This window comes from Ursus maritimus, unplaced genomic scaffold (assembly GCF_017311325.1).
Source record: "Ursus maritimus isolate PB19 unplaced genomic scaffold, ASM1731132v1 scaffold_18, whole genome shotgun sequence".
Lineage (NCBI taxonomy): Eukaryota > Metazoa > Chordata > Mammalia > Carnivora > Ursidae > Ursus > Ursus maritimus.
This window is the reverse complement of record NW_024424230.1, coordinates 16,623,157-16,649,917: the sequence shown is the minus strand read 5'-3', so window position 1 is coordinate 16,649,917 and position 26,761 is coordinate 16,623,157. Positions and strand designations below refer to the sequence as shown.

The 26,761-nt window shown below is 44.9% G+C and overlaps 1 protein-coding gene across 1 annotated transcript in view; it reads right to left on the bottom strand.

The window, feature by feature from the left end:
* The window catches only part of ALPK2 (alpha kinase 2), a 110,507-nt gene that overhangs the window by 60,494 nt on the left and 23,252 nt on the right, over window positions 1-26,761 (bottom strand). Inside the window, exon 4 of the mRNA XM_040632476.1 lies at window positions 16,827-18,561. Coding sequence (XP_040488410.1) covers window positions 16,827-18,561 — 1,735 coding nt within the window. The remainder of the gene's footprint in view (window positions 1-16,826; window positions 18,562-26,761) is intronic.

Below are 26,761 nucleotides of genomic sequence, written 5' to 3'. Positions count from 1 at the left end.
AACATACGGGATACAGGAAGCAGCCCCTTCCTTTAAAAATAGAACCACAGGGCCACCTGGGTGGCTCAGCTGGTTACGTGTCTGACTCTTAATTTCAACTCAGGTCATGATCTCAGGGTCATGGGATCAAGCCCCACATCGGGCTCTGCGCTGGGCGTGGAACCTGCTTAAGATTCTCTCTCTCCTCCGTCTGCCCCTCCCCACACTCTCTCTCTCTCTCTCTCCCTCTCTTAAAAAACAACAACAACAACAACAAAAACACAGAACCACATACTGTAATGGTGGGTGCATGTCGCTATACATTTGTCCAAATGTACACCACTAAGCGGGAACCCTATTGTAAACCATGGACTCTGGGTGATAATGATGTGTCCGTGGACGTTCATCGATCATAACGTCCCATGCTGGTGGGGGATGCTGATAGTCGGGGAGGCTGTGCATGTGTGGGGCCGGAGGTATATGAGAACTTTCTGTAGCTTCTGCTCAATTTTGCCAAAAACTACTCTGAAAAAGAAAAGTCTATTTTTTAAAATAAAAAGAAAAGTCTAATTTGTCACTGAATTTGTCAGCTGTAGGAGAAAAAAAAAAAAAAGAAACCAAGGTTGAGGCCTGGGGCACTATGCTTTTAAAAAATCACAATTAACAGAAATAATTTAAGAACTGAGAGGTCCAATCCAGAAGACGTTAGCCATTTGCGGCTAACGAACACTTGAAATGTTTCCAGCGCAACTAAGGAACTGAATTTTTAATTTTATTTAATTTTAATTAATTGACATGTAAATTCAAAAACTGACATGTGTGATACATACAGTAAAATTTTTAAGGAGGTTTGGAACGATTTGCATATATGAATCTACTCTTTCAATTGTTAATTTCATGAAATCTAAATACAGATCAAGTGTTTCCAGTGAATAGTTAGCATCCAAATTGAGACACAGGGTAACTGTAAAATTCTGAAAACTTCATACCAGAAAAAAAAAGAATGTAAAGTATCTCATTCATTTTTATATGGATTATATTGAAATAATATTTTTGGTTATATTTAGTTAATAAAAAAATTAAATTCTAGTTAATAAAAATTAAAGCTTTCTTCACCTGGGTCTTATAACTTTAAAATGTAAAATTAGGGGCGCCTGGGTGGCACAGCGGTTAAGCGTCTGCCTTCGGCTCAGGGCGTGATCCCGGCGTTATGGGATCGAGCCCCACATCAGGCTCTTCTGCTATGAGCCTGCTTCTTCCTCTCCCACTCCCCCTGCTTGTGTTCCCTCTCTCGCTAACTGTCTCTATCTCTGTCGAATGAATAAATAAATAAAATCTTAAAAAAAAAAAAAAAAGAAGAGTGGTCACTTCTATAAAAAAAATAAATAAAATGTAAAATTAAATTTAAAATTAAGCTACATTTTAGGTTAGAAGACACAAGAGAAGTAAGCTTTAATTTTTTATTAATGAAATAAAAGTCACCTAGCAACCCCACTCCTGGGCATTCACCCAAGAGAACTGAAAACATATGTCCACGCAAAACCTTTGTACATGAAAGTTCACAGCAGCATTATCCATAATAGCTACAAAGTGGAAACAGCCCAAATGTCCATCAGCTGATGGATGGATGAAAATAAATGTGATGTATGTAAGCGTGAGCTTAGCCATAAAAAGGACTGAAGTGTTGATAGACGATCCAACATGGATGACCCTTGATTACAATATTCTAAGAGAAAGAAGGCAGACGCACGAAAGCCACATACTGGATGATTCCAGTTATATGAAATACCCAGGGTAGGCAAATCTATGGAGACAGAGAGTAAATCAGGGTTTGCCAAGTGCTCTGGGGGAGAGGAGAATAGGGAATGACTGTTAATGGGTATGGGTCTCTTTTGAGGACGATGAGGATATTCTGGAATTAAATAGTGGTGATAGTTGCTCAACTTGCAAACATGCAAAAAACGATGTGTGTGGCTTGCGTGACGTTTCTGTTGGACAGCCTGGATTTAGAGGACCTGCCTGTTCCTCTCCTGTCACCGGTGAGGGTACAGCATTTAGCCAGAGTGAATGGACACGGGGTAATTTTCGCCCCTCCCCCAGGGGATATTTGGCAATATCTAGAGGTATTCTTCCTTGGCAGCTGGGGCGGGGGGTGAGAAGTAGCCAGAGCGGTGAGGGGAGGGGAGATTGGCCAGAGATGCCGTTAAACACCCTACGATGTACAGGACCGTTGCCCGTAACAACGAGCTACCCAGCTCCCAATGTCAGTGGTGTTGGGTTTGAGGTGTCAGGTTTGAGGAGCCGGGCCCTGGAGGCTGCTCAGGGTTCCTGGGTCCCCTGCACTGCCCTGAGGTCAGAAGGAGCACTGTGGGCGTGCCTTCTCCGGAGCCCAGCCACCTCCCAGGTGTGCTCAGCTCCCCTGCACACCTGGGTCTGGGCACTTGGACATGGTCGAGGCGGAGTCCCGAAAGGGCCCAGGAATTCCAGAGTGGCTCAGCTGTGGACTCCCTGGCTCCGTCCTTACTCTTGAGCCTTCCTGAGTTCCAAATGTTATACTTACTTTAAATTAAGCCAGCCTCATTCTGGGGTAGAGATTGCCCTTTTGCTTGTTTTCTCTTCCACATCAGATTTTCTAAGCCCAAGACAACTGGAATTTGCAAAGTCTATGTCGTGAATGGGTCCCTTCTCTGATGTCTGAAGTAAAAAGCTTGAAGAAAGGTTATCCTCGGACTTGCTCTGAGGTACTTTGTTTTTAAGTTACCCTTTCTGTCTGTCGTAGGTTCTCATGGCCGCTGTAACAAATCACCACACACTCAGTCCCTTAAAAGATAGAAATTTATGACCTTGCAGTTCTGCAAGTCCAACGCGGATCTCCCTGGGCTAAAATCAAGGCATCAGCAAAGTTGCATTCCTTCTAGAGGTTGCAGAAGAGAATCTCCCTGCCTTTTCCAACTGCTGGAGTGCATTCCCCGACTCCTGGCCCCTTCCTCCAAACCCAAAGCCAGCAGCGTGGGGACTTCAAATACTTTCTCAGACTTTGACCCTCTTCTCTCCCTCCCGCTTAGAAGGGCCCTTGGGGTTCCATTTGGATCACTGGATAATCCAGGGTAATGTCCCCATATCAAAGCGCTAACTTACGTCCGCAGGGTCCCTTTCACCATGTAAGGTAATATATATACCAGTTCTAGGAAGGGGGGGGAGCATGGATCTCATCTTTGGAGGCATTGTTCTGCCTCCCACGGTGTTTCACAGGCCTGGACAATCTGCTGGGGTGGTCCTCAGCCGCATTCGGCCGCCCTCATTCCACAAGAAGAAACTGGGCCTATCTGCTTTTCCACAATTATGGAGTTTCCCAGTCTGGGATAGTTAAATGCTGACTTTCCAGATCTTCATTCTTACTGACATATGCCCCCAAAATGGTCTATGAGAGTTGTACAGATTACTCATTAGGGGCTAAAAAGCGCCCCCTGCCCCAATTCATATGTTGGAGTCCTAACGCCTATACCTCAGAATGGTATGAGCCTTTAAAGAGGTAATTAAGGTCGGATGAGGTCATTCGGGTTAGGCCCTAATCCAACACGACTGGTGTCCTTACAAGAAAGGGAGGTTAGGGGGCGCCTGCGTGGCACAGCGGTTAAGCGTCTGCCTTCGGCTCAGGGCATTCTGGGATCGAGCCCCACATCCCGGCGTTGTGGGATCGAGCCCCACATCAGGCTCTTCCGCTGTGAGCCTGCTTCTTCCTCTCCCACTCCCCCTGCTTGTGTTCCCTCTCTCGCTGACTGTCTCTGTCTCTGTCGAATAAATAAATAAAATCTTAAAAAAAAAAGAAAGAAAGGGAGGTTAGGACCTAGACAGACACCAGACACGTGCAGTGAGAAGGTGGCCATCCTCAAGCCACAGAGAGAGGCCCGAGAAGAAACGTACTGGGCCAGCTACCTCCTTGGCTTTGGACGTTGAGCCCCCAGAACTGGGAGAAAGCGAATTTCCACTCTTTCAGCCAGCCAGTCCGTGGCATTTTCTTACGGCAACCCTAGCAAACTAAAACGCTACTTCTCCACATCCGGACCGTTGTATGATTTGAGATGAATGTGTTACAATTCAAATCTTTTCATATGACTTTGGTTTATAAAGTTTCTGAAGCTCTTGTCACACGTGCTGACTTGAAATCCCCCTGCACGAGTGGGCCTGTCCCATCACATGCCGGGGTTCAACTTGACATGTATTGGGCATCTCTAACGATCAGGCGCCGTGCGCTCCATAAGGCTCGCCCCCGGCCACCGCGGAACCAGGATACGGTCCGTGTAACCCAGTGCCGTTTGCAGCACAGGCTCTAGAGTCAGTGAGGCGAAGAGCCATAGGACCTGGGCGGAGGGAGTGCATGAGGGCAGGGTGGTTAGGCGGGGACATTAGGATTCTGGAAGTGTTATGAAATGAGTGACATTTGAACACCGGACCTTAAGGAATCAGCCAGATGCCTTCACAGCCAAGCCTTTAACGGGAGTGCCCTCCGTGTTCCCGGAATGGAAGATTCAACCTTTAACTGGAGGCTTTAGGAAGTGGTCTTCATTTGACTCCCCTCCAAAAAGCCGACCACGAGACAAGAACGGGGACGCGGAGGGTCTCCCAGGGAGGTGACTTCAGGGAGCACGGGAGAGGAGGAGTGCGAGTCAGGGAGGGAGGAGCCCGCACGGGACCGAACAGGTGGCAGCTGTGGACACGGGGGCAGGGTCCCACGGGGCCCCGCTCCAAAGCTGTGTGGCACGTGCCTTAGAATCATCCTCCTACTTCCAGCTACCTTGTCCTGTGTGGCCAAACAACCTCCCAGGCCATGAAGAAAGGCCTCAGGTGGGCGGGCGGCGGGGGGAGACTGGAAACTGTCTTCACCCACAGGGGCAGGGAAACCTGGGTGACAGAGGAGTGTTGGCGCACGGTGCCGTCTGCATCTGCCTCGGGGACAATTCGCTAACTTCATGCACCACCGGATGCTGGAGTCGATCAATGGGGTTCTTTGACCTGAACGATTCTGACTGCTGTCCGTCAGAATGCACGGGCCCTCATCACCCCCAGCCTCAGCGCGTGCTGTGCTGACCCGACTTCTGTGAATTCCAGTTATGTCACTGAAAATAGATGTGCCGCGGGCGTGTTAATTAACCTCTTTGAGCTTTGTGGGCCAGCTCACACTTTTATTACAGGGATTACTACCAAATGTAGGGCATTAACATAGTACTCGGGACATGCAAACACTCTATGAACGGTTACTATTTTTACAGATGACAACACTTGTTTCTCCCTACAATCCATGCAAACTTTTGACCAGGTACAGAACTTGAGGTGATCATAGGAAAGCGTACCCCCACAACAGCTTCTTCATCACGCTTTCTAACTACACACCTGCCTCGTATGACTGCCTTATTGCTTGGGTTTTGGTAAATAAAAATTCCATTTCAGAAAAATGCCTTAACAAAGCGTCATATAAGTGTTATGCAATAAACACAAAAATACCCAAATCATTGTTTATAAGAACTTCCAGCCTCCCAGTGAATAAGCTCTCGTTTAAATTAGGTACAAATGAAAGCTACTGGGGTCTATAGGCATGCTTTGTAGTAATTTACTACATTAGTGCCCCGAATGGCTCCCAAATTACCTGGGGCTCTGAATTCTGAGGGTGACCATACGTCTCAGTCTGTTTGGGCTGCTATAACAGCATGCCGTAGCCTGGGCAGCTTAAGCAACAGAAACGGATTTCTCCTTGTTCTGGAGACCAGTGCAGTTCCAGGTGCGGACTCTCTTCTGGCTTGCGTATGTCTGCCTTCTTGCTACGTCCTCACATGGCACAGAGGGAGGGAAGGACGGGGGTGGGGGGAGGGAGGGAGAGAGAGACACACATATATACACACACACATAAAAGGAGAGAGAGAGAAGGGGAGGGAGGGATGGGAGAGGGAGAGAGAGAGAGAGACACATATATGCATATATACACACAGAAGGAGAGAGAGAGAAGGGGAGGGAGGGTGAAGGGAGGGAGGGAGAGAAACTCATAAACACACAGAGGGAGACAGAGAAGAGGAGGGAGAGGGAGAGAGGGAGGGGGAGGAGAGGGAGGGAGAAGGAGTGGGGGAGAGAGACACACATATGCACACACATGAAGTGGGGGGAGGGAAGGAGGGAGAGAGAGGGGAGAGAGAGCCAGCTCTGGTCTCTCTTTCTCTTCCTATGAGGACACTAATGCCATCATCCGGGCTCAATCCTCAGGATCTCATCTAAAACTCATTACCTCCTAAAGGCCCCACCTCTAAATACCAACACTGTGGAGCTGGGGCTTTAACACATGAATGCCCCTCCCCAAACATTCCATCAGGACACCTCTACCATTACAGAGTAGCTTTCCTCCTGGGGAAATCTGACATCTCACATAATACAGTCTCACCATATATGGTTCTAGGAAAATGATAAAAGGAATTTTATCCATATCTATCGGTGCTATTTTTAACAATATGAACTCATTTTCAGGCCCCTCGGATGCTCATGGGGCCTCTATTCATCATCTAACCTTCAACATCAAAGAGAAAGAATTCTCACTGATCAAAGAGAAAGCTTCTCTCGCTAGATTTGGGGCAGTCTCTTATTGAGAAAAGTTGTAGTATTACAATATATAAGCTGTTTTTCAAGAAAAATGGAATGGAGCTTATTTATATTATAAAGTGGCTGGAAGAAGAGAATAGAGGCTATTTCCTTTTATTTTTATTTATTATTGAGAGAGAGAGAAAGAGCACACAGGCGGAGGGAGAGGGAGAGAGAATCTCAAGCAGACTCCCTGTTGCGTGCAGAGCCGACACCGGTGCGATCTCAGGACCCCAAGATCATGACCGGAGACAAAATCAAGAGTTGGAGCCCTGGCCAACTGTGCCATCCAGGCACCCCCAAGGTTATTTCTTTTTACAAGTCACCAGTTTTTGTCAGTTCCCTTGGGCAAGAGCTCAGTAAGTGGTTTTGAGACGGACTCGCTTATGCTAGAATGACCGCGAGATGTAAGGGCATTGAACAGAAAAATGCCCAGGGGTTTCACTTAGTTAGGGTCCATGGGACCACAGGGGAAGAGCTGGAACTTTCTCTCATGACACCAAGTTTTTCAAAGGAAGAGACTACGTATTTATTGCTTCGTCGTTTGTTTACAAGCATTTTCTCATATCCTTAAATGTGTTCAAAGCACGATTTGTAACGGCTGCGTGGTGTTCCAAAGGATTTTGTACCGCAATATTTAGCCATCCCCCTACCCTCGCTGTTAAATATCTAGATTGTTCCCAAAGTTTCATTATTACAAGTCATGCTGCAATGAACGTTCTTGTCCAGCTAGCTCTTATGGCTCTGATCATTGCATTCGGTGAATTGCTGGGCCAAAGTTTGCATTTTAAAGATATTAGTAAATATTGGCAATCTAGAGTGGGGGAATGGGATAGGCTGGTGATGGGTAGTAAGGAGGGCACGTATTGCATGGTGCACTGGGTGTTATACGCAACTAATGAATCATCGAACTTTACATCAGAAACCAGGGATGTACTGTATGGTGACTAACATAATATAATAAAAAAACATTAAAATAAAAAAAATATTGCCAATCTGCCCCCCAGAAAGAGGATACCAATTTGCACTTCCATCAGCAGGGTAGAAGAAAGCCTCTTTCCTCACAGTCTCATCAGCTGGAAATATCACTTTAAAAGCAATCACTGAAAACTGACCAAGGAAGGACGGCATGAAGGAAGGAAGAAAGTCAGTTGATAAGTTTATGATACAATTGTACATTTTTTTAATGAATTGACCGTGATTCCTTTGCCTATTCTGCATTAAGCTGTCCATCCTTTCTTATGCTGTTTTCTTTGTCTATACATCACCAGTACATACTTTTCTAAGTTTTCATTGGTTTTTAAATTCTGGTTATGAGGTTTTTAATATGCAGAATTCTTACACGGTCAGGTTGATCGATTCTCCCCCTTATGTTTAGAAAGGCTCTACTCACCTTGAGATCCGCATTTGCTTCCATTCTATTCTATTATGGCAGTTGATGTGGAATTAGGGATTCACAGGACTTTAGTGCCTTGGAAACTTAGAGATCCTCATGTTTAAACCCCTTTAGTCTAAGGAAAACTGAGGGAAGAGGCCCAAGGAAGAGGAGAAATAGACTCAGGGACACAAAGCTGGTTAATGGTAGAACCAGGACCAAAATCACAGATTCCTAGACCTCAGTTTATTCTCATTTTAAAAATAGTAGTTTTCAATAGTACAAGTAACAAATGAGTATAGTTTCCTTAAAAACTGTAACATTACTAATGACCTGTCCGAATGCAAGTTTCCTGCGTCCCTCCCCAGAGTTACCACAGTTGCCATTTTGGTGTGGGTCCTTCTACACTTAACAAAGATGATTTTATGTACTCCCATGTGTAGGTACAAATGACCTACATGGTTACGGATTGGTTCAGGGCGGGGGGTGGGGGGCGGGAAGCATACGTGGTACCACGTTGTGTGGATCATTCTGTAATATACCTTTCTCACTACATCATGGTACGTGTCTCCTTGGGCCCGTGAAACTGCAGGACGGCGGATAATGCCCTCTTTAAGTTTAAAAGATATCACCAAGTTACACACTTGCTGACAAAGTACCCATTTCTCCATAGTCCCAACACCTTGAAATTATCTCCCATCCTGTAAATTTTTTGCCTATCTGATGGGTGAGAGATATTATATTTTTAAAATTTATATTTTCCTAATTACTCATGAGGTTGAACATCTCACATGTTCAGTGACCATTTGTATATCCTCCTCTATGAACTTTGTATTTTACTTTCACCTTTCCTTAAAATTCAATCATTAGGGATATTTTTTCTTATCTGTTTTTATATACTTTGGAAATTAATCTTTGTCTGTTGTGTATGTCCTACACATTTCTTCCTGTATGTCACTTTCACTTAATTTTGCTTATGACATTTTTTTGTTCTATAGAAATTAACTTGATGTAACCAAAGTGATCAATGTTTTCTTTCTTCCTTTATCATTCTTTGTGTTCCCAAGAAGATGTTATGGCGTTCGAGTTCATAAAAACAGTTTCCAATATTTTTTCTAGTAGTTCATAGTTTTGGGTTTTTTTAAAAAAATATATTTAACTCAAAGATCCATCTGGAGTTTATTCGGGGTCCACTGTAAGGTAATGGTCTTTTTTTTTTTTTTCTCCACATAGATGGCTAATCGTATCAGCACTGAAGATGTTGTTTCTTTCCTAAAACTCGAGAGGCTCTTCCCATCATAAACCAAATTCCAGTATATTCTTGGGTCTGATTCTGTACCCTCTACTTTGTCTGGTTTATCTGTTGATCTACTGGGGGCTGCTCCCACCCTGTTCTGCCACAGCTTTATCATTTATGTTGACGGATGGTTCGTCCAACATTTTTCCTGTCCCATTATCAGGGAAGAGAGTTCATTTTCCCCGATAGCCAAAAAAACACCAACAAGGCATGTCTCTGGCACTCAGCTCCCATCCCAGGCGGTGGTGAGAGATTGGCTACAAGGACTTAAACCCACCCAAATTCCTGTCACTGAACTACTCCTTAAAATAAAGCTCAGCTGTAGATGGCACACCTGTTTCGGATTAGTTACGATAAATCAGGGTCTGTATTTGTGTCAGTTGCCGGACAGGTGAAGAATGAGCTGCATTTCGAGCAAGCCAACTAGAAAGCAGAGAAAACATCCAAATCATGAAGGTTGTTTTTTTTTCTTCTTCTTTTGCCCAAAACTTCCTTTTCCTTCCAAAATCCTGTGATTCTTTACGGGCACGCCTCAGGTGGTAGTTTTCCCTCGAGACCTCGGGCTCATGAAGCCCACGCTTGGAAGTTTACTGCCCACGAGAACCACCTCCAGCGTTGGGTGCAAGTGCGGATTCAACAAGCCCGAGGTGAAATGTAGAGCTCGAAACAGGCACCGTCGCAGGTGAACCCAGTGGGAATAATCCCGGCCTCACTGTGGAGACGAGGCCCAGAGCCCCGAGCGGAAGCAGGCCGTGGGCCCGTGCGTCTCTGTGCTACGACCCGACCCGGGATCTGTAAGGAGTTGTCCCTCTGAGGTGGGTGAGTAGGGGACGATGTCGGTGTGACCCAGAGGCTGCGTTGGTCCCGACGTGATCTCTCCTAGGCCGAGGGGCCCCGAAGCGCTGGAGTCAAGTAGAGAATCTTGAGCAGGAAAGGGAAGAGCCTTCAACTCAACTTCTGCCATGGCAGCAGAGACGCTCTCTAGGCGTCTTTGAATAAAATAAAAAATGAGGCCTGTCCTGCACTCCTGTCTCCTGAGACGGGCATAGTAGGCCTGTGGTCTGAGGCCAGGTTGCACCCTCCCCACCAGGCCCAGCCACGCTGGCGCGGAGATCCCCTTCTGTCCCTGCGGCCTCAGCACCCTCTCACTTGCCTAACATGAGGGCTGCCAGCATTTCCACTGAGTTATCTTGTGTATTTTTAATATCTGCCATAGCAACCACCAGCCAACCTGAGCTGCCTCCCTGGACCGTCCAAGGGAACTTTCTATGCACATTTTTTCGCTTCTGTCTCTGGATTTCAAATGACCTGTTTATGAAGCAACCTACAGGGAATGCTATTTTCCCAGAAGCCCTGATCATTGAAAGGGTGTGATTTTGGCAGAATACGAGGTGTTTCGGGGATGCATATGCGGCACGAGGGCAGCAACATCTTCTGGGTGGAGAATACCCGCTGCCTGTTTGAAAAGTACTGAAGAACCTGGTGCTGGGCTCCTCAGCTGAGATTGGAGGGAAATCGGGGGCAAGGGGCTCCCGAATCCCTGGGAGAGTGCTTTCATGAGCTGTACCACCTTCAGCTCCTGAGGGCTTTGCTCTGCGGGTCTTCAACCTGGAACTTTCCAGGGCGACCCTTCCATTCCACAAAGGACTGTAGGTCTACAAACCTGAGCCGGAGGACATCAGGACTTCTGGGGGCGGAGCCTACATTTAGAAAATAACAAAGATGGTTCTAAAGCACAGCTAAGATTCTCAAATCTGTAGGTACACAGAACCATCCAGGAGCTTTTAAAATGCCCACCGCCCAAGCCACACTCAGACCAAATTACATCAGAATCTCTGGGGGCCGAACTCAAGAATGATGCTGTGTTAAGGCCCCAGCCAGCCAGCCTTCTGCTTTAGGGTTTTTTCTAATCTGAGAAAGGTGTTCTCTCTGTAGACCAGAGCTGGGACTTCAGTGTATATATGAAGCATTCAGGAATCAGGCTGAAATGCGATCCTGATTTCGCAAGGCCGGGACAGGGTTTGAGGGTCTGTACTTTGACAAGTGGTCTGCAGACTGCACTGTGAGCAGCAAGGCTGGAGGTTCGAGGGACTTTCCGTGGATTATTTAACAATCATGGAGGACAGTTGCCACAGTGAGCCGGGCGTGAGCCGATCCTGCAGGTGCAGGGCAGTAATGGTATCTGGCAGAAGTGGTGCAGTAGGCTTTGTGATTCAAAACAAAACAAATGTTTGTGTTCCTTGCTGGGTCAGCCTTGGGGTGGTGCTGACAAGAGTCCTGACTGCCTCGTGCTAAGAGATGAGCAATTATAAACTTCGGCCCTTCCTATCACTGGTAGAGAGCTGGCTTATCAGCCTTCTGGAGTCCGTTTTAACAGTTGTTATTGGGGGCGGGGGGGGGGTGCATTTTGTTATGCAGATGAATTCAAATCTCAGGTTGCTCTGTTCCAGAGATAAAAACTACATGACAAGGAGGTTTAGATTATCTGCTCCATATTTTCCCATGCAAAACATATATTTTTTTTACCATTTTTTTAAATGTTTTTTTATTATGTTAGTCACCATACAGTACATCCCTGGTTTCTGAGGTAAAGTTCGATGATTCATTAGTTGCGTATAACACCCAGTGCACCATGCTATCCGTGCCCTCCTTACTACCCATCACCAGTCTACCCCATTCCCCCACCCCCCTCCCCTCTGAAGCCCTCAGTTTGTTTCTCAGAGTCCATAGTCTCTCATGCTTCATTCCCCCTTCTGATTACCCCCCCTTTCTTTATCTGTTTCTTCCCCTAGCGATCTTCCTAGTTCTTATGTTCCATAGATGAGAGAAATCATATGATAATTGTCTTTCTCTGCTTGACTTATTTCACTTAGCATTATCTCCTCCAGTGCCGTCCATGTATATTTTTTCAAATTTATTTTTATTTATTTATTTATTGGAGACCTACTATGTGTCCTGCCCATCACTGAACGGCCATGCGCATCTCAAGCTGCGCATCTCAAGCTGCCACACACTGTTTTATTGTATTACCTGCCTAGCTATCAGGCTGAACGCAGATTAGCATGAAGTTTCACATCGTATTTACTACACGAGCCCACACAACTGATCAATTTTGAGAGATCTTCGCGCGCACACACACACACACAAGTAAAAACGGGAAAATCTGAATAAGATCACGAGATGGTATCAATAGCGGTATCTTGGTAGTGATAACATGCTATCGTGTTACAAAATGTTACCATCGGGGAAACCAGGGCAAAGTGTATAACGATCTCTCTGTGTCATTTCTGACAACTGTGTGTGCGTGTACAATGATCTCAATGAAAATTGCAATTTAAAAAGCTGTAAAACCACTCACAGCCAGCCCTCGATATGTCTATAAATGGGGGGAAAGGATATATGTATTAAGAAGATACATAACAGGGAGGCCTGGCTGGTTCAGTCAGTAGAGCATGCGACTCTTCATCTCGGGGTTGTGAGTTTGAGCCCCATGTCGGGTGCAGACATTACTTAGAAATAAAATCTTTTAAAAAAAGGTAAATAATAAACAAAATGATAATACTCATTAAATGCTAACTGCATAATAGGTACTGTGATAAGCATTTTTCATGCAAGACTTTAATCCTCACAACACTCTACGAGGCATTATCATTACTTCTGCTTTCTGTTTTCAATGAGGAAACTGGGCCTGGGGGAGCTTAGGTCGTTTTTTCCCAGGGTCTCAGAATCAGAAAGTAGTAGGGCAGGACCCAAACTCAGGCCCAGAGCCCCTTACCCTGCAGAGAGTGCAAACCAGGGTGCTGTGTTTCCGCGGAACGAGAACTCATAGCTCAGGATGAGGACTGTGCTTCAGGGGTGGGGTGCAACTTGAAGGGCCTTGCAGGATCTTGGCCTTGAAAGACGAGAGGAGCCGAGCTGGCAACAAGCCAAGCGAGGGCATTCCAGGCAAGAAGACAGAAGAAACACCACACGTCTGAGAGAATGCTTCGTTTCCCAGGTGAAGAAACTGGTGTGCTTGTCTGCTTTGCCACTCAGAGGTAGATGCAAGCAATATGGCATTGGGTCCTAAACGCTAGGGATGTGGTAAGGTCTTCCTGGGTCTAGCCAGCAATCTGGGAAAGCTAACAAGGCACTGATGAGGCCAAGGTTATATGTGAATCGCCAGCATTCACAAGGGAACCCAGTACAAGGTGTTTACAGTTTAGTACAAAGTAATCCATTCCCAGGGCCCAAAGAGCAATGGGAAGCAATTTGGTAGTGGAAAATTGGTATGTGAAGGGAACCAAAGAAAGTATTTATGACACCAAGGGTCATAAAGTGGTTGAGACCAATGATCATTACAGAATTACTGGAATTAAATCTTGTCCCATATGGCTACTTATTCTTTCAATTCTTGGGTGCCTACTACTCGGCCAGCACGATTCCAAGGACTTGGGACTTATCCGTGAACAAAATACAATGACCAAACTCCCTGCCATCAAGAAGGTCACTTTCTGTGCTTAGAGCTGATTCCTGATTAGGAAGATTCTTCACTCTCAAAACCTAAGATTATATTTTCATACTGTATACTTGAAATTCCATGACCCCAAAGAGAAATGCAAATCTCTCTGGGGTGCAGCTGGGCAGTGATGCAGAAGGACAGACACAGCACTTCTGAGTTAAGAGGGAGGATGATCTTACCCCAGTGTGGCTAGAAGGAAACTTAAGATGGGCAGGTGGTCAGGCCTTGCCTCTGACTTGGATGATAAAAGCAAGAGCAAAACCAATGTGAAGGATTAGCGGTGTGATCCTTGAAGATGATTCAAGTTAGCCTGGGGTACCCTCTCTGTTTTCCACTCCCAAACTGGGATTAACTTTGGAATCTTCCATAAGTGGAAAGCAACTGGGGGCTTTCCAATCCCAGCCTGGCTAAATACTATTTCAACACAAATCAGCACAAGATGGCCCTACATTGTAAAAGCAGGAGGGAAAGACAGGAGGTAAATATACCTGGAGACCTATGTTTAGGCAGGAGATAATCTACAACATAGCCTTGTTCTTAAATTGCAGAATTAGAGGTATGGACTTTTCCTCGGAATGCTAAAAGCAATATACAGATGAAGACAACCTACTAAAAGATAAGCTGATGGTCACTGTTTCTACAAAAAGACACCCTAAAGGTAAGTGTATCAGGCAAGAGTCAAGAGTGGGCAGATTTATTAGTATTACCCCCAACTGAGGATTTTTAACCATTTCGAATTTTAAGTTCCCACAAGCCTCAGGTGTCTGAGAATAAATATTTAAAATGTCTTTTTGACTTACTTATCGAAAGATGCACCAATTTTTTTTCAGTGGTATTTTTTAAAAGGTCTAACTTAGCTCCCAGGGACCTTCTTGTGCTTTTGTGTCACATTTATCATGATATTTAGCCCTTTGCTGTAAATTTGGCTTATATTGCGTACGCATGTAAGGGACACAGGCATCTCCTACAGTTAGACAGTCACTGTCTGCATGGATCAAAGAATCTGAACTCACTCTGGCCCTGGCCCTGGGGCAGAATTTTCCCGCTTTAGTTAAGGGAAAATGAACACCAGATACAGAGCTCCTATTTCTAACTTCAGGCTGCACAGGACTGCCCCTGAATCTACAACTTCCATTCACGTTTCTGGTCGCCCTTGAGTGAGAGGCTGGCTCTGCTACTGAGCAAAGCCAAGTGACAGCCAGTCCTGCTACCTGCAGAATGCAAGCTAAAAAGTCACCCATACGGGTCTGAGGTAATTGCTGGAGTCATGCCGTAAACACAAAACACACCTCGGACCTGGAGCCGATAGCTGGAGAGGGGAGTGTGTGTGAGGGTACAAGCAAGAGTCCCACAAGAACTTTGATGGAGACAAGAATGTGCATGAGACAGACGACTGTCATCCCTGAGATGGCTCATTTTATTTAGCTGCATGGAGCTTGCTGTCACCAGGACTCCCGATCTCAGAATTCAGTTTAGGGCGCGAGCCAAGGACGACAAAGGGGGCTCCCACCTTTAGCTCTTCTCTTTGTTGGCAGTTGAGGAAGCTACAAATTGCTTCCCCCTGTGGTGGGTTTAAAAGTAACATTGTCACCAGCCTTCTCCCCTCCAAGTAGTCCTCCTTGGCCACTTTACCCCCTCACTCCCCTCACCTTCAATCCTGAAGATAACTTGCCCAGTGAAATGCTCAGTGTGGATAAACAACTGTAACGAGGTACTTAGCTGAGCCAGGAAGAGCGTTTTATGAATAGAAAAGGAAATGCTATGTTTACTGACATGAAAAAAGTAACACAGCAACTTTATTTTGAATTATTATTTGGCTAAACTATCCCCATGAACTTCTCCTGGGCACGCATCTGGGGTCACCGATGTGTGATCACCCCAGTGGTAGGTATTAAACAACCAAATAGCATAAAGCTGGCTCTCCTGCAAAAAGTAAAGTATAAGTGTAACTTTTATGTGGCCAGTTTGGCCAATGGAGCAGACAATTTGCTCAGGAAAAAGCTAGCTCAGATCTGGGGATTTTTAGATTGGCTACTTTATGACTGCGTCTTTAGAAACCAATGTATTATGTGTTTACTTTTGCACAGAGAGAGTTCAGTAACTGTGAATGCATTTGGGAATATTTCATTTCCTTTTGAGTATGTCTAATCTATAAAAACAACACGAGGTTCCTACTATGAAGTTGGGGGGAGGGAGAACACAGGTCTAGGAAAAATAATTGAATAGCTTTTCTTAGGTAGTTATTTACAAAGATAAAATCTTGGCCACACAGCACAACATCAGTCCAAAGCTCGTTTGGGACCCTTTAAAATTAAAAATACAAGAAATTCACATATCAAACACAGTATCTTTTGTGCATTATTCCTGTTTATTTAATTCCATCTCTTTCAAATAACCCCCCAATCATGAATAGGGTGAAACGAATTTATTCCCTGGCAGTATTTTCTTAGCCTCTTTTCTCCTTTGTGATTTAAGAAAAACAAAACAAACATTCATTCAAAAATCTACTTTGATTTTTGGGCACAGAAAACGGACTCCGTCTGCTTTCTCCAGCACCACAAAGCAGACCCTATAAATCACTGAGACGCACCGAAATCTTTCATTTTACCATGAATTCTGATTAAAACCAGCGCTTACCGTTTCCAAAGGGCTCCTGGAAAATGACTAAAGAGAATGTTTTTTTTTTTTCTCTTAAAGTCTTCACCCAAAACAGTGGCTTGAAAAACGTTCTGAATAGGGACATTGCCTGGTAAAACACATGCGGTAGACAAAGTATCAAATTTCTTTTTCCAGCTGTCCAGAATCCCATTAGTGCCTCTTCCTTCTCTCTGTCTTTTGCTATAATTAGGATGGCTTAGGGTTTATCTGGGCTTTTTTTCAAAACCAGATTTCCTTCCCAGCAGCAGCAGCTGTCATTCACAAGCACCCTAATGGTACTGGGAGACTTCTTTTAATTTACATTGTGGTGCAGCGATCATGACTGTGAAGGGAAGGGAAACACACACACACGCAAATACCGTCCATCTAGTAATTTTTAAAAAGAGCAGTCTTACCTGAAGATGAGCCCTCCAGTCCGGAACTCTGCTTGTTTCGAATAGGTTCCGGCCAGGCACCCCTTCTCCCTCGAAGGCTGAGTCCCCTCCCTGGGGGAGTGAGCCCAGTGCCGTTCGCAGGGGTTTTGCTTCTTGCTGTGCTCGGGCTCGGGTAGCACATTCTCCTGCGGGGACCTGGGAATTCCAACCAGCAGCTCCTGCTCTGGCATGCGAACCGTCTCTTCTATCAGTCTGGGTTAGTGGGGGCTTAACAGGTTCTTTGGGATAGAGGAGATTAAGGGTGCCTTCTGTTGCACTCTCTTTCAGGTTGCGGCTCAGCATGTTGGGTTCTCCTCTCGTGCCGGGCCGCCCCGCCCTGGCAGGTTTCTCCGAGCCCCTCTTGGTCAGTGAGCCCTCATCCCCTCCTTCTTCCGTGGCTGCGATCTCCAACCACTGGTTCGCCCCTGACTTTTCTAACTCACCAGACAAGCGCTTCATCGCCGTCTCTAGCACTGTTTTCTCCATGTTTAGCAGATTGTCACTGGCGAATTCCTCTCCTGCCCGGTGGCTGTCTCTGGTTTCTCTTCGAATTCCTGGATAATCATTTTCAGCGGCCTCCGAAGCCGTGGGCGGTTTATATCTCCCCGGGTCTGTCACCGTAGACGTTGCGTCCCGGTGAGGTCCCAAAGTCAGAATCATCCCCGTTTGCAGGGATGAGGGACTGTGGGTGGAGGCTTGGCTGCTCCTCACCCCCACTTCTTGGGGTTGTGAGTGATAACCGCAGAAGCCAGTGGTGGCCTCCATAGGCCCGGTGTCATCCGACACCCGAGGCCCACAACCCATTTCACTGAGGAGATGCTCACTCCCACCCAGGCAACACGCACTGAATTCCATCTCTTCGTCATCGCTTTCTAATAAAAAAACATGCTCAGTCCCCTGCAGGTTCCTTTGCCAAACTGCATTAGAGTAATCCGTCATAATGTCGGAACATTCCAGATACTCTAGGTCATCATCTGAAAACTCCTCCGTGCAGGTTAGGGTTATCTCTGGGCAAAGTTCATAGTCACTGTCAGAGTCTTCGCTGGACACCTGTGGGCTGACTTGCTGCTCGATCGGGGCCCCGTCACCTGGGCGCACGGATGCGGCCTCCTCCGACAGCGGCCGGCTGAAGCTGACGTATTTCTGCGCTTGGGGCTCTGCTGCACCAGAGGTGGACACGTCCTCACGATGGCCATCGCTGCTCAAGGCGCCATCCGTTAGCCTCGGTACTTGGGAACGCACTGGGCCGTGGCAACACACGTTTAGTTGAGCAGGAATATGACTTGAATTGGAAAAAAGCAACCCGTCTGCAACTTCCTCTGCGCCATTCGGATCACGAGCCTCTTCCGTTGGCCTCGTTCCTTTAACATCCAAGGGATTTTCAGACCTGGAGGCACTGGTGTCACTATTGGCCAGTAACTGCAGTGAGCCCGCACAGCTCAGTTTGGAGGAGGGGGAGTCAGCTGACGCGGGAGTACCTGCCGAGATACTTTCTTCCCCCTCACAAGGATGTTCCTTCTCACCGAGCCGACTTGTTTTCTCCCGCGCACATGCCTCAGTGGCGTGTGTCCAACCCGTGCCCCCGCCATCTTTCGGGTTCGGAGAGAGCTGTGGGTTCTCTGCTGAGCACTTGACTTCAACAGAAGCAGAGCAGCAAATCATTCCAGAACAGTTTTTAGCAGAGATCTGGTAAACGGCAGCATCACCTGGGCTACAGCTAGGATGAGGAGAATAACAGGTAAGTTTGCCGTGTTGGGACGGACATGCCAACACTTCTCACATCATGGCACATGGAAAACCACCATGGTTTTTGCTACACCCTCAAGGAGATCTGTGGTCTCCCTGCAAAGGGGCTTGTGGTCAGAGGCAACTAGCTTCTGAGTCCCAGCTGCCCTTCAGTTGAGAATCCAGGGAGCTCAGCATTTTCCCTTAAAACTTTCCACAATCTTACCCCAACTTGAAAAATGCTGAGAGTTATTCGGATGAATGGGGAAGCATCCGATATTCTAATTTCTTCTTCTCTCCTTTTATTTTAAGTCCTTTCTCTGCTACAGGAATTTGAAAAAAAACATGATTCTCTGGAGTGAGACATTGTACATAAATAACTGAAGAATTCAACCTCTTACGGGGAAACAGCATAAGCCATAGCTCTTTTTAAGCCCGTGCTGAGAAGGCAAGGTTCTTGCCAGGAAGCTGTAAAGGTACCACACTGGGATTAAGCGAATAAAGAACGGTGCCATTTCTCTTCATTTTACATGACTATGAAGCCTAAACCCCACCCCATGAGCCCCTCTGGCTGGAAACCCATGCCCACATGCCGTCCTGGCTTACACAGACCAAGCCAAGTGTTCGGCTTGGGCCCAGCCGGGAAGAAACTGAATCCTGGATCACACTGAGCCTGCTCTCCCTGCTCCAGGGAGACAGTACTCCTGTGGCCCCTCCCTTTACTGACTTGAGCCTGACAGGCTTTGCTGACCTTTCCCACTAAGGCCTCTGGCCTCTGCAGTCCCAATAAAAACTTGTTACACTTGCTTTATAACTTGCACTCTTTTATCTCGTTTGACCTCAGTGTAGCTGTGACATTACTGGTCTCACTCGATGCATTATCCAGCTCGGAAGTCAATCAGCATTTTCAGAAGGCAGGAGCTGTGGGTCGGGCCAGAATTAGAGGTGATGTTTAGATATTTATTAACAGATCTGTATAAGGTGTACACCAATGTCTAACCCAGAAGGTCAGTGTTAGACACTCGGTGGCACACAGTCTTTCTTATTTTGCTTCTTCTCACTGAAGGCATCCCTCTGTCTCCCTAAGCTCATGTGTGCTCATAAGCCCTCAATAGTTGGGTGCCTGCCTGCTCACACACAGCTCATTTTCAAAAATCATGGAGTAATTCCAATTTTGTTAATATCTTGGTTTTTAATAATCTAGTTCCCAAGTAGAAGCCAGTCAGGTGTGGCTGAGACTGGCCACAGCTGATATGCAGATTTGCCTTGGCCAACATATGGGGAGACTGAAATTTAGGGTAACTGTCTAGAGGAAACAGTACCTTCCCCTCCTGTCTACTTCACGAGGTTGTTCTGAGGCTTAAATGAGAAAATCAATGCGAAGGGGCTTTGCAAAGCAGAAACTTTATGCCACATATATTCTATAAGAATGTGAAAGTGCTAAAATGATATTTACATGATGTGATAGAGACATTAGCTAACACTACTATGGCAATCATAAACGCATCAAATCAATATGCTGTACACCTTAAAACATACACAATATTATATGTCAAATATAACTCAGTTGAAAAAAAAAAGATGTGAGAGTGCTAAGACCAGATTACCTCGGGTTCTCAAGAAGCGTGCAGAAGAATCATCAAGGAAACTCTATTTAAAATTTTTGAATCAGAATCCATGGGTAAAAGGCCTGAGAATCTGCTTTTAAAGATCCTAAACAGGAGCGCCTGGGTGGCTCAGTCGACTGAGCATCTGACTCTTCATTTCAGCTCGGGTTGTGATCTCAGGGTCGTGGGATCAAGCCCCGTGTTAGGCTCTCTACTCAGCAGGGAGTCTGCTTCTTCCTCTCCCTCTGCCCCTCCCCCCTCTCAAATAAATAAATCTTAAAAAAAAAAAAAAAAAAAGAAGAAGATCCCAAACACATTCTGCTCCAGATTGTCCTGGGCCCACCCTTGGAGACAGCCTCATCCTCATCCTCATTACTACAGGTCTCTTCGATTGAGCTGAATTAAAGCTGAATGAAGAGAAAGGGGCCTTCGTTTGAGCTTTACATGGCCCACACCACTGCCTGCTAGCCTCTTTTCCATTAGTACTTGGAGACCTGGCCTCAGATAGGAACTTACAAGGAGCATAGAATAGTACCATGGGCTACTGGGAAATCCCAAGTAATTCTGATTTCCTGATTTATCCAGACCATGATTCCTACGCCAGAGAAACCACCTGCCCTGAAAGTACCAAGACTTGTGTGGATAGAACAGAAAGGAAGAGAAGAAAATAAGGCGGAGAGGCCAAAGGACCAGGTAAGAAAGCAGTAAAGGTGGGGAACAGAATGGTTCTCAAGAACCAAGGAAAGAAAACCAAAGAAATTTTAGAAAAATTATGGAGACAATATTTGGGTTAAATATATTTCACTTCTGAATGACTAAATAAGCAAATGGGAAAATATCATGATTTAGTAACGTATGATTTTATGGAGTAGGTGTTTCAGCCGATAGATTTACAAGTCATCCTACATCTACTAAAGAGGAAAAAGCATAACTGACCTACCTCTCAGAAGTTAATTAAGTAGAATTCTTCTCACTGGCTAATGACCTCTTTTCAGAGACTTACGGTTTGTGGTTGACATGTCCTTGATCATTATCTCTAAGCATCTTAAAGAAGAGAGGGAGAAATTTCAGCCAGGAGCACAGCACTTGTTGAATGTCCCCTCTAGTAAGCAACGTGTGTGCTGCTCCCTGCGTGCAAAACTGAGGCTCAAAGGGGTTCAGTCATTTCCCTGAAGTGACAAAGTTGGTAAGTGGTGGAGCTGGGCTAGGAGACCAGACCCTTCTACTCTGAAGCCGGGCTCGGTATGTCATGTTAGAAAACTCACATTCAGAAAAGGGAAGTGACAAAGGTAGAGAGATCATCTTTGCAAATACAGTGTTTCTGTCCCAAGTCTTTATCTTCTTCGGTCAACTGACACACTCACGAAGAGTTTGTTCTGGTGCCCAGTATCATGTTGAGTGCTGAGCAAGAGTCAAGGAGATGCGTGCCACGTCCTGTCCGTCCCTAAAATGACCAAAAATCTACCGGGGGAAACAATCTGAATTTCTGCGAGAACCTTGTATGTTACTTCCGTGCTAAGTTATCCGGTGGAAACTGGAAGAGCAAGAGAAGCTGAAAGAGGGGACTTGGGTGGGAGCAGCTGAAATGGTGTGAGTAGGGTTGGGCTTTAGAATCTGCAAGATGCTGGCAGAGCGACCTGTGTGCCCCACGGTGATTTGACAGGAACGCAAAAGCATCCCGGAAGAAATTCCCTGAACAATTAATTGCGTTCCCTCCTTGCATATCTTTCCTTTTGGCTGAAGGAAGCAGCGGCATTCCTCCACCTTGGCTGTGAAAGTCTTGCTGGAATACTCTACGTTCTTTCTAAATTAATCATTTCCATATTAAAGAAAAAGAGGTACACGTGACCTTGGGTGGATGGGGCTTCTTCTGGGCTTGAACCCCTGGGTTGGTCTAAACCAGAGGTTCTTAAATATTTCGGCAGCAGGACCCCTTGACACTCTCAAAAACAATTGAGGACTCCCCAGAATATTTGTTTATGGGGGTTATATCTATCAATATTTACCGCATTAAAATACAATGGAGAAAAATTAAAAATGTTTATTCATTTAAAAATAACAAAAATAAGCTCAGTACATGTTAGCATAAATAGCATATATGATATATAATAGCATATATATAGGAAAATACCTATATTTTTCCTAAACAAGGTAAAATTTCATAAGAGTGGCATTGCTTTATATTTTTTCACACATTTAATATCTGGCTTAATAAAAGACAGCTGTGTTTGTTTTTTTTTTTTAATCTGCTTCTGCATTGTGATGCAATACATTGTTTTGGTTGAAGTATATAGAGAAAATCTGGCCTCGCACAGATATGCGGTTGGAAAAGGAAAAGTATTTTAATAGTCTTTTCATATGACTGCAGATAATCTTTGATACTATACAAAGAGTGGTTGCAATGCAGAATCTGAAACCCTATCAACTAGTTGTGTGAAATCCATTGGTCTAAACTGCATTTTACGTGCATCTTTACCCGCACGTGATTTTATAGCATCACGTGTTGCTCATTTGGAGGACCTTGGTTCATGAAATCTTCTAAATATTAACACATTTCATTAAACAATATTTTTTAAAATCACATTAATTAATATTCCTACTGATCTTTGCAGAATAATTTAGAAGTATTGGGAAACTGTCAAGCTTCTGATAAAGGATACAAGTTTTTTGTTTTTGTTTTTGTTTTTTTAAGATTTTATTTATTCATTCAACAGAGACAGAGACAGCCAGCAAGAGAGGGAACACAAGCAGGGGGAGTGGGAGAGGAAGAAACAGGCTCATAGCAGAGGAGCCTGATGTGGGGCTCGATCCCAGAATGCCGGGATCACGCCCTGAGCCGAAGGCAGACGCTTAACCGCTGTGCCACCCAGGCGCCCCAAGGATACAAGTTTTTGAAATTTCTAGTTAGGGAAATAATACACATATTAATTGATCATAGCAATGTAAGTCAATTCTGTGCTAAGTTGCTCGGTAGCAGTGGAAGGGTGGAGGACATCAGTAAAATGGCAGAGGAAAGACTTCTGAAAATTTTCTCCTCCATAAAAGCAATAAGAATGCTGGCAAAATTGGTCTGAATCAACTTTTTCAGAATTCTGAAAATTAACCATAGACGATCTGAAGAAGATTTACTCAAGAAAAATGACTGAATCTCAGGAAAAATAGCAAATTTTCTGGTGTTGTAACTCTCCCTGTCCTATCCCTCATCCCCACCTCCACGGAGTCCTGTAATCCAAATGTTCACGAACAGGGCAAAAATCAGCAGTCTGGCAGCCACCAGAAGGGGCAGAACAGGGCTGGAGCAACTCCAATGCCCCATTCCCAGGGAATTGTTATCTGACCTGTCTGATGGCTCCCTGAAAGAGCACACTCGCAAGCCTGTCTTTATGTGTTCTAACTCCGAATTCAACTACAGTGAACCACCTTTTCCCTGAGACATTTGTCAGGAAAAAAATTCAGAGACAGCTGAATATCATGGCTGCCTGAGGCACTGGATAACTGGTGAGACAAACAAAAGGCTAACCAAAAAGATTAAAAGGGAAAGCTAGGGAATGAGATGTCCATGTCCACAGGGGGCACTGCAAAACTCCAACATGTGTCTGGGACTCTAGAAGGCCATGCGCATGTGTATGGCTGCGAGCATGTCCACGGCTGGATGCATGCTCAGGAAAGACCTGAGAAGACATTAAACTCTCAACTCTAACTGACCTAAAGGCTCTGTGCTGGCAGGAAGTGAAGGCTAACACAGAGTTGTCCACTGCTTGGCTGAGTGTTGAAGACAGGCCGCAACATGTGCACAGAGCCTCTCAGCAAAAACTGGGAGACTTACTGGTTCCAGGCATCTAAAGAAATCTCCGTCTAATCATTAGTCAACCACTAAGTTAACTGAGCAGAGACTTCAACAACCACAAACAACAAAAAATATGGATTTTTAAGAATTAGTTCAGAAAAGTCACCAAACAACAAGCACTAGGAAAAGGGGAGAATCTGCTTTCCAGAGTTGCCACGTTAAATTGTTTAAAATGTCCAGTCTTTGCAAAACAATTAGAGACATGCAGAAAAAGAATAAAGCATGGCTCATTCATGGTCGGGGGGTAGGGGAGAAGCAGTCAATAGAAACCATCTCTGGACTTGCTAGGTAAAGACCTTAAATTAGCTATTTTAAATATGTTCAAAGAACCCAAAGAAGCAATGTCTAAAGAACTAAAGGAAAATGTGAGAACAATGTCTCCATAAAGACAAAGAAATTGTAAATAAGAACTATATAGAAATTTTGAAGTTGAAAAGTATAATAACTGACATGAAAAATTCCCGAGAGGGCTAAAGAGCAGAGGTGAGCAGACAGAATAAAGAGTCCATGAACTTGAAGATGGTTGATTGAGATTACTCAGTCTCCAGAACAGAAAGAAAAAGAATGAAGAAAAGTGGACCGAATCTCAGAGACCTGTGTTTACCAGTAAGCTCACATCATACGCATAAAGGGAGTCCCAGAAGGAGACAAAAGAGGCAGAAAAAATATCTGAAGAAAGTGGAAGTCCTGGGGCACCTGGGTGGCTCAGTCACTAAGTGTCTGTCTTCAGCTCAGGTCATGATGCCAGGGTCCTGGGATCAAGCCCCGCATCAGGCTCCCTGCTTGGCAGGGAGACTGCTTTTCCCTTTCCCACGCCCCCCTGCCTCTGCTCCCTCTCTCACTGTGTCTCTCTGTCAAATAAATAAAATCTTAAAAAAAAAAAAAAAGAAAGAAAGAAAGTGGAAGTCCTTAGTTCAGAGAAGGGACTGCAATGATAGCTTGAAAGCTTGGATTTTTTTTTTTAAATTGAGGTATAACTGACATATAACATTGTATTAGTTTCAGGTGTATGACATAATGATTCAATATTTATATATGTTGTGAAATGATCGCTGCAAGAAGTCTAGTTAACGTCAATTCCCACACATAGTTACAAATTTCTTTTTCTTGTCATGAGAGCTTTCAAGATCTACTCTCTTAGCAACTTTCAAATACACAATACATTATTAATCTAGTCACCATGCTGGACACTACATCCTCAGGACTTACTTATTTTATAACTGGAAGTTTGTACCTTTTTAAAAAGTTTGGATTTTTATCATTAGCAACAGATACAACTAGTTTTCCTTGAAGTGGCAGGCCTACTTTATTTATTTTCATGACAGTGTTCTCCAAATATCCAACGCTGGATAATCATCATTTGTCCATTGTTCTTTCAAGTAAAAATCATACTCCAGGAAAAAGTGGCTAGTTCAGCTTGCAACTTAAACAATCATATAGGTGCTTTCCCTCAAGATGACTCTCATCTCAAGGAAATCCAGCAGAGATGTTCTGGGCATATTTCCCATTTCCTTACAGGGCAGTAAAAGGGTTTTGTCAAGATTTAATGAAATCAACAATTTTTACCGATGCATCAGAAACATTATCAAGTAACACGTTTTGGTTTTTTATTTGTTTTTAACTGTGGTTGTATGGCAGCGAAGGATTCTATGACAACTAGTATAATTTGGGACCACTGGCTAGATTCATGCTAAGCCACCAACAGTCTTACCATCCATTGCTTTTTATCATCCCTCCATATGTCAACACAGTGAAAAAGACAAATAATGTTTCAGGATTTTTGTGATAATAGATTCGATCTTGTGGATCCTCTGAAAGGTCATTAGGGACCCTAGGGGTCCATGGACCACACTTTGAAAACCGCTAATTAAAGCTATTCACTGAGGGAAGCTTTAAAATGCTCTCAGCAATTCTCAGCAATTCTCTTGCAACGAACAGTTGACAGAGGAGTGCTCTTGCTCTCTGGGAGATGGGCAGCAGCGCGAAGGCCTGACATGTTGGTCGGTATGATCATTTAGGTGCTCTCTTAGGCAGATGACTTCATCTCTTTGGGCCTCCATTGCCTGATTTACAAAGAGAAAGAAGACCTATGTCTGGGTCCCACCCTCTAGAGATTCTGATTTCATGCTCAGTACATGGATCTAGATGATTTAATTTGGGGCAGGAGAAGGCTAGGTCCATCGATGCAGGAGTTGGAGGGGGGTGCTAACCTTTGAAGTTCCTCGGGATCTCTCCAACTTAGGATGGTTTTGTGCTTTGGGAACAAGGATTATAAATGTGGGTGAGAGCTAAGAGCACAGGGCAAATAAGAATGTGAAAATAGGGGGTTGGGGACTAGAATGTAACAGGTGCAAAAAGAAGACAAGGAATCATTTTTTTTTTTCTCTAGCTACCAGCACAACAGCTGGATCAGACCCGATTGTCTTTGAAATCCCTACATTCCAATCCCCACCCTTCCTGCCCCCTCGGGGTGTTGGGTTTTCACACACACTCCTTCATACACCTATTCATTCACCACTCCACAAATAAAATAGAAGGACTTACTCCCATGCGGACTGAAAAGTGGATTTCCCCAGCTCAGGTTGCTTCTCCTCTTTCTTTTGTTTCCTGGAGGTCATTCCCCTGCTCCCCAGAAAACTCTCCCAACAAGATTAAAATTGCTGAAATAAACCGTGCAATCTGACCAGACGCCCTGAGGACAGAGTTTGTGGGAGACAAAGCTCAAGCTATTGGCTGGA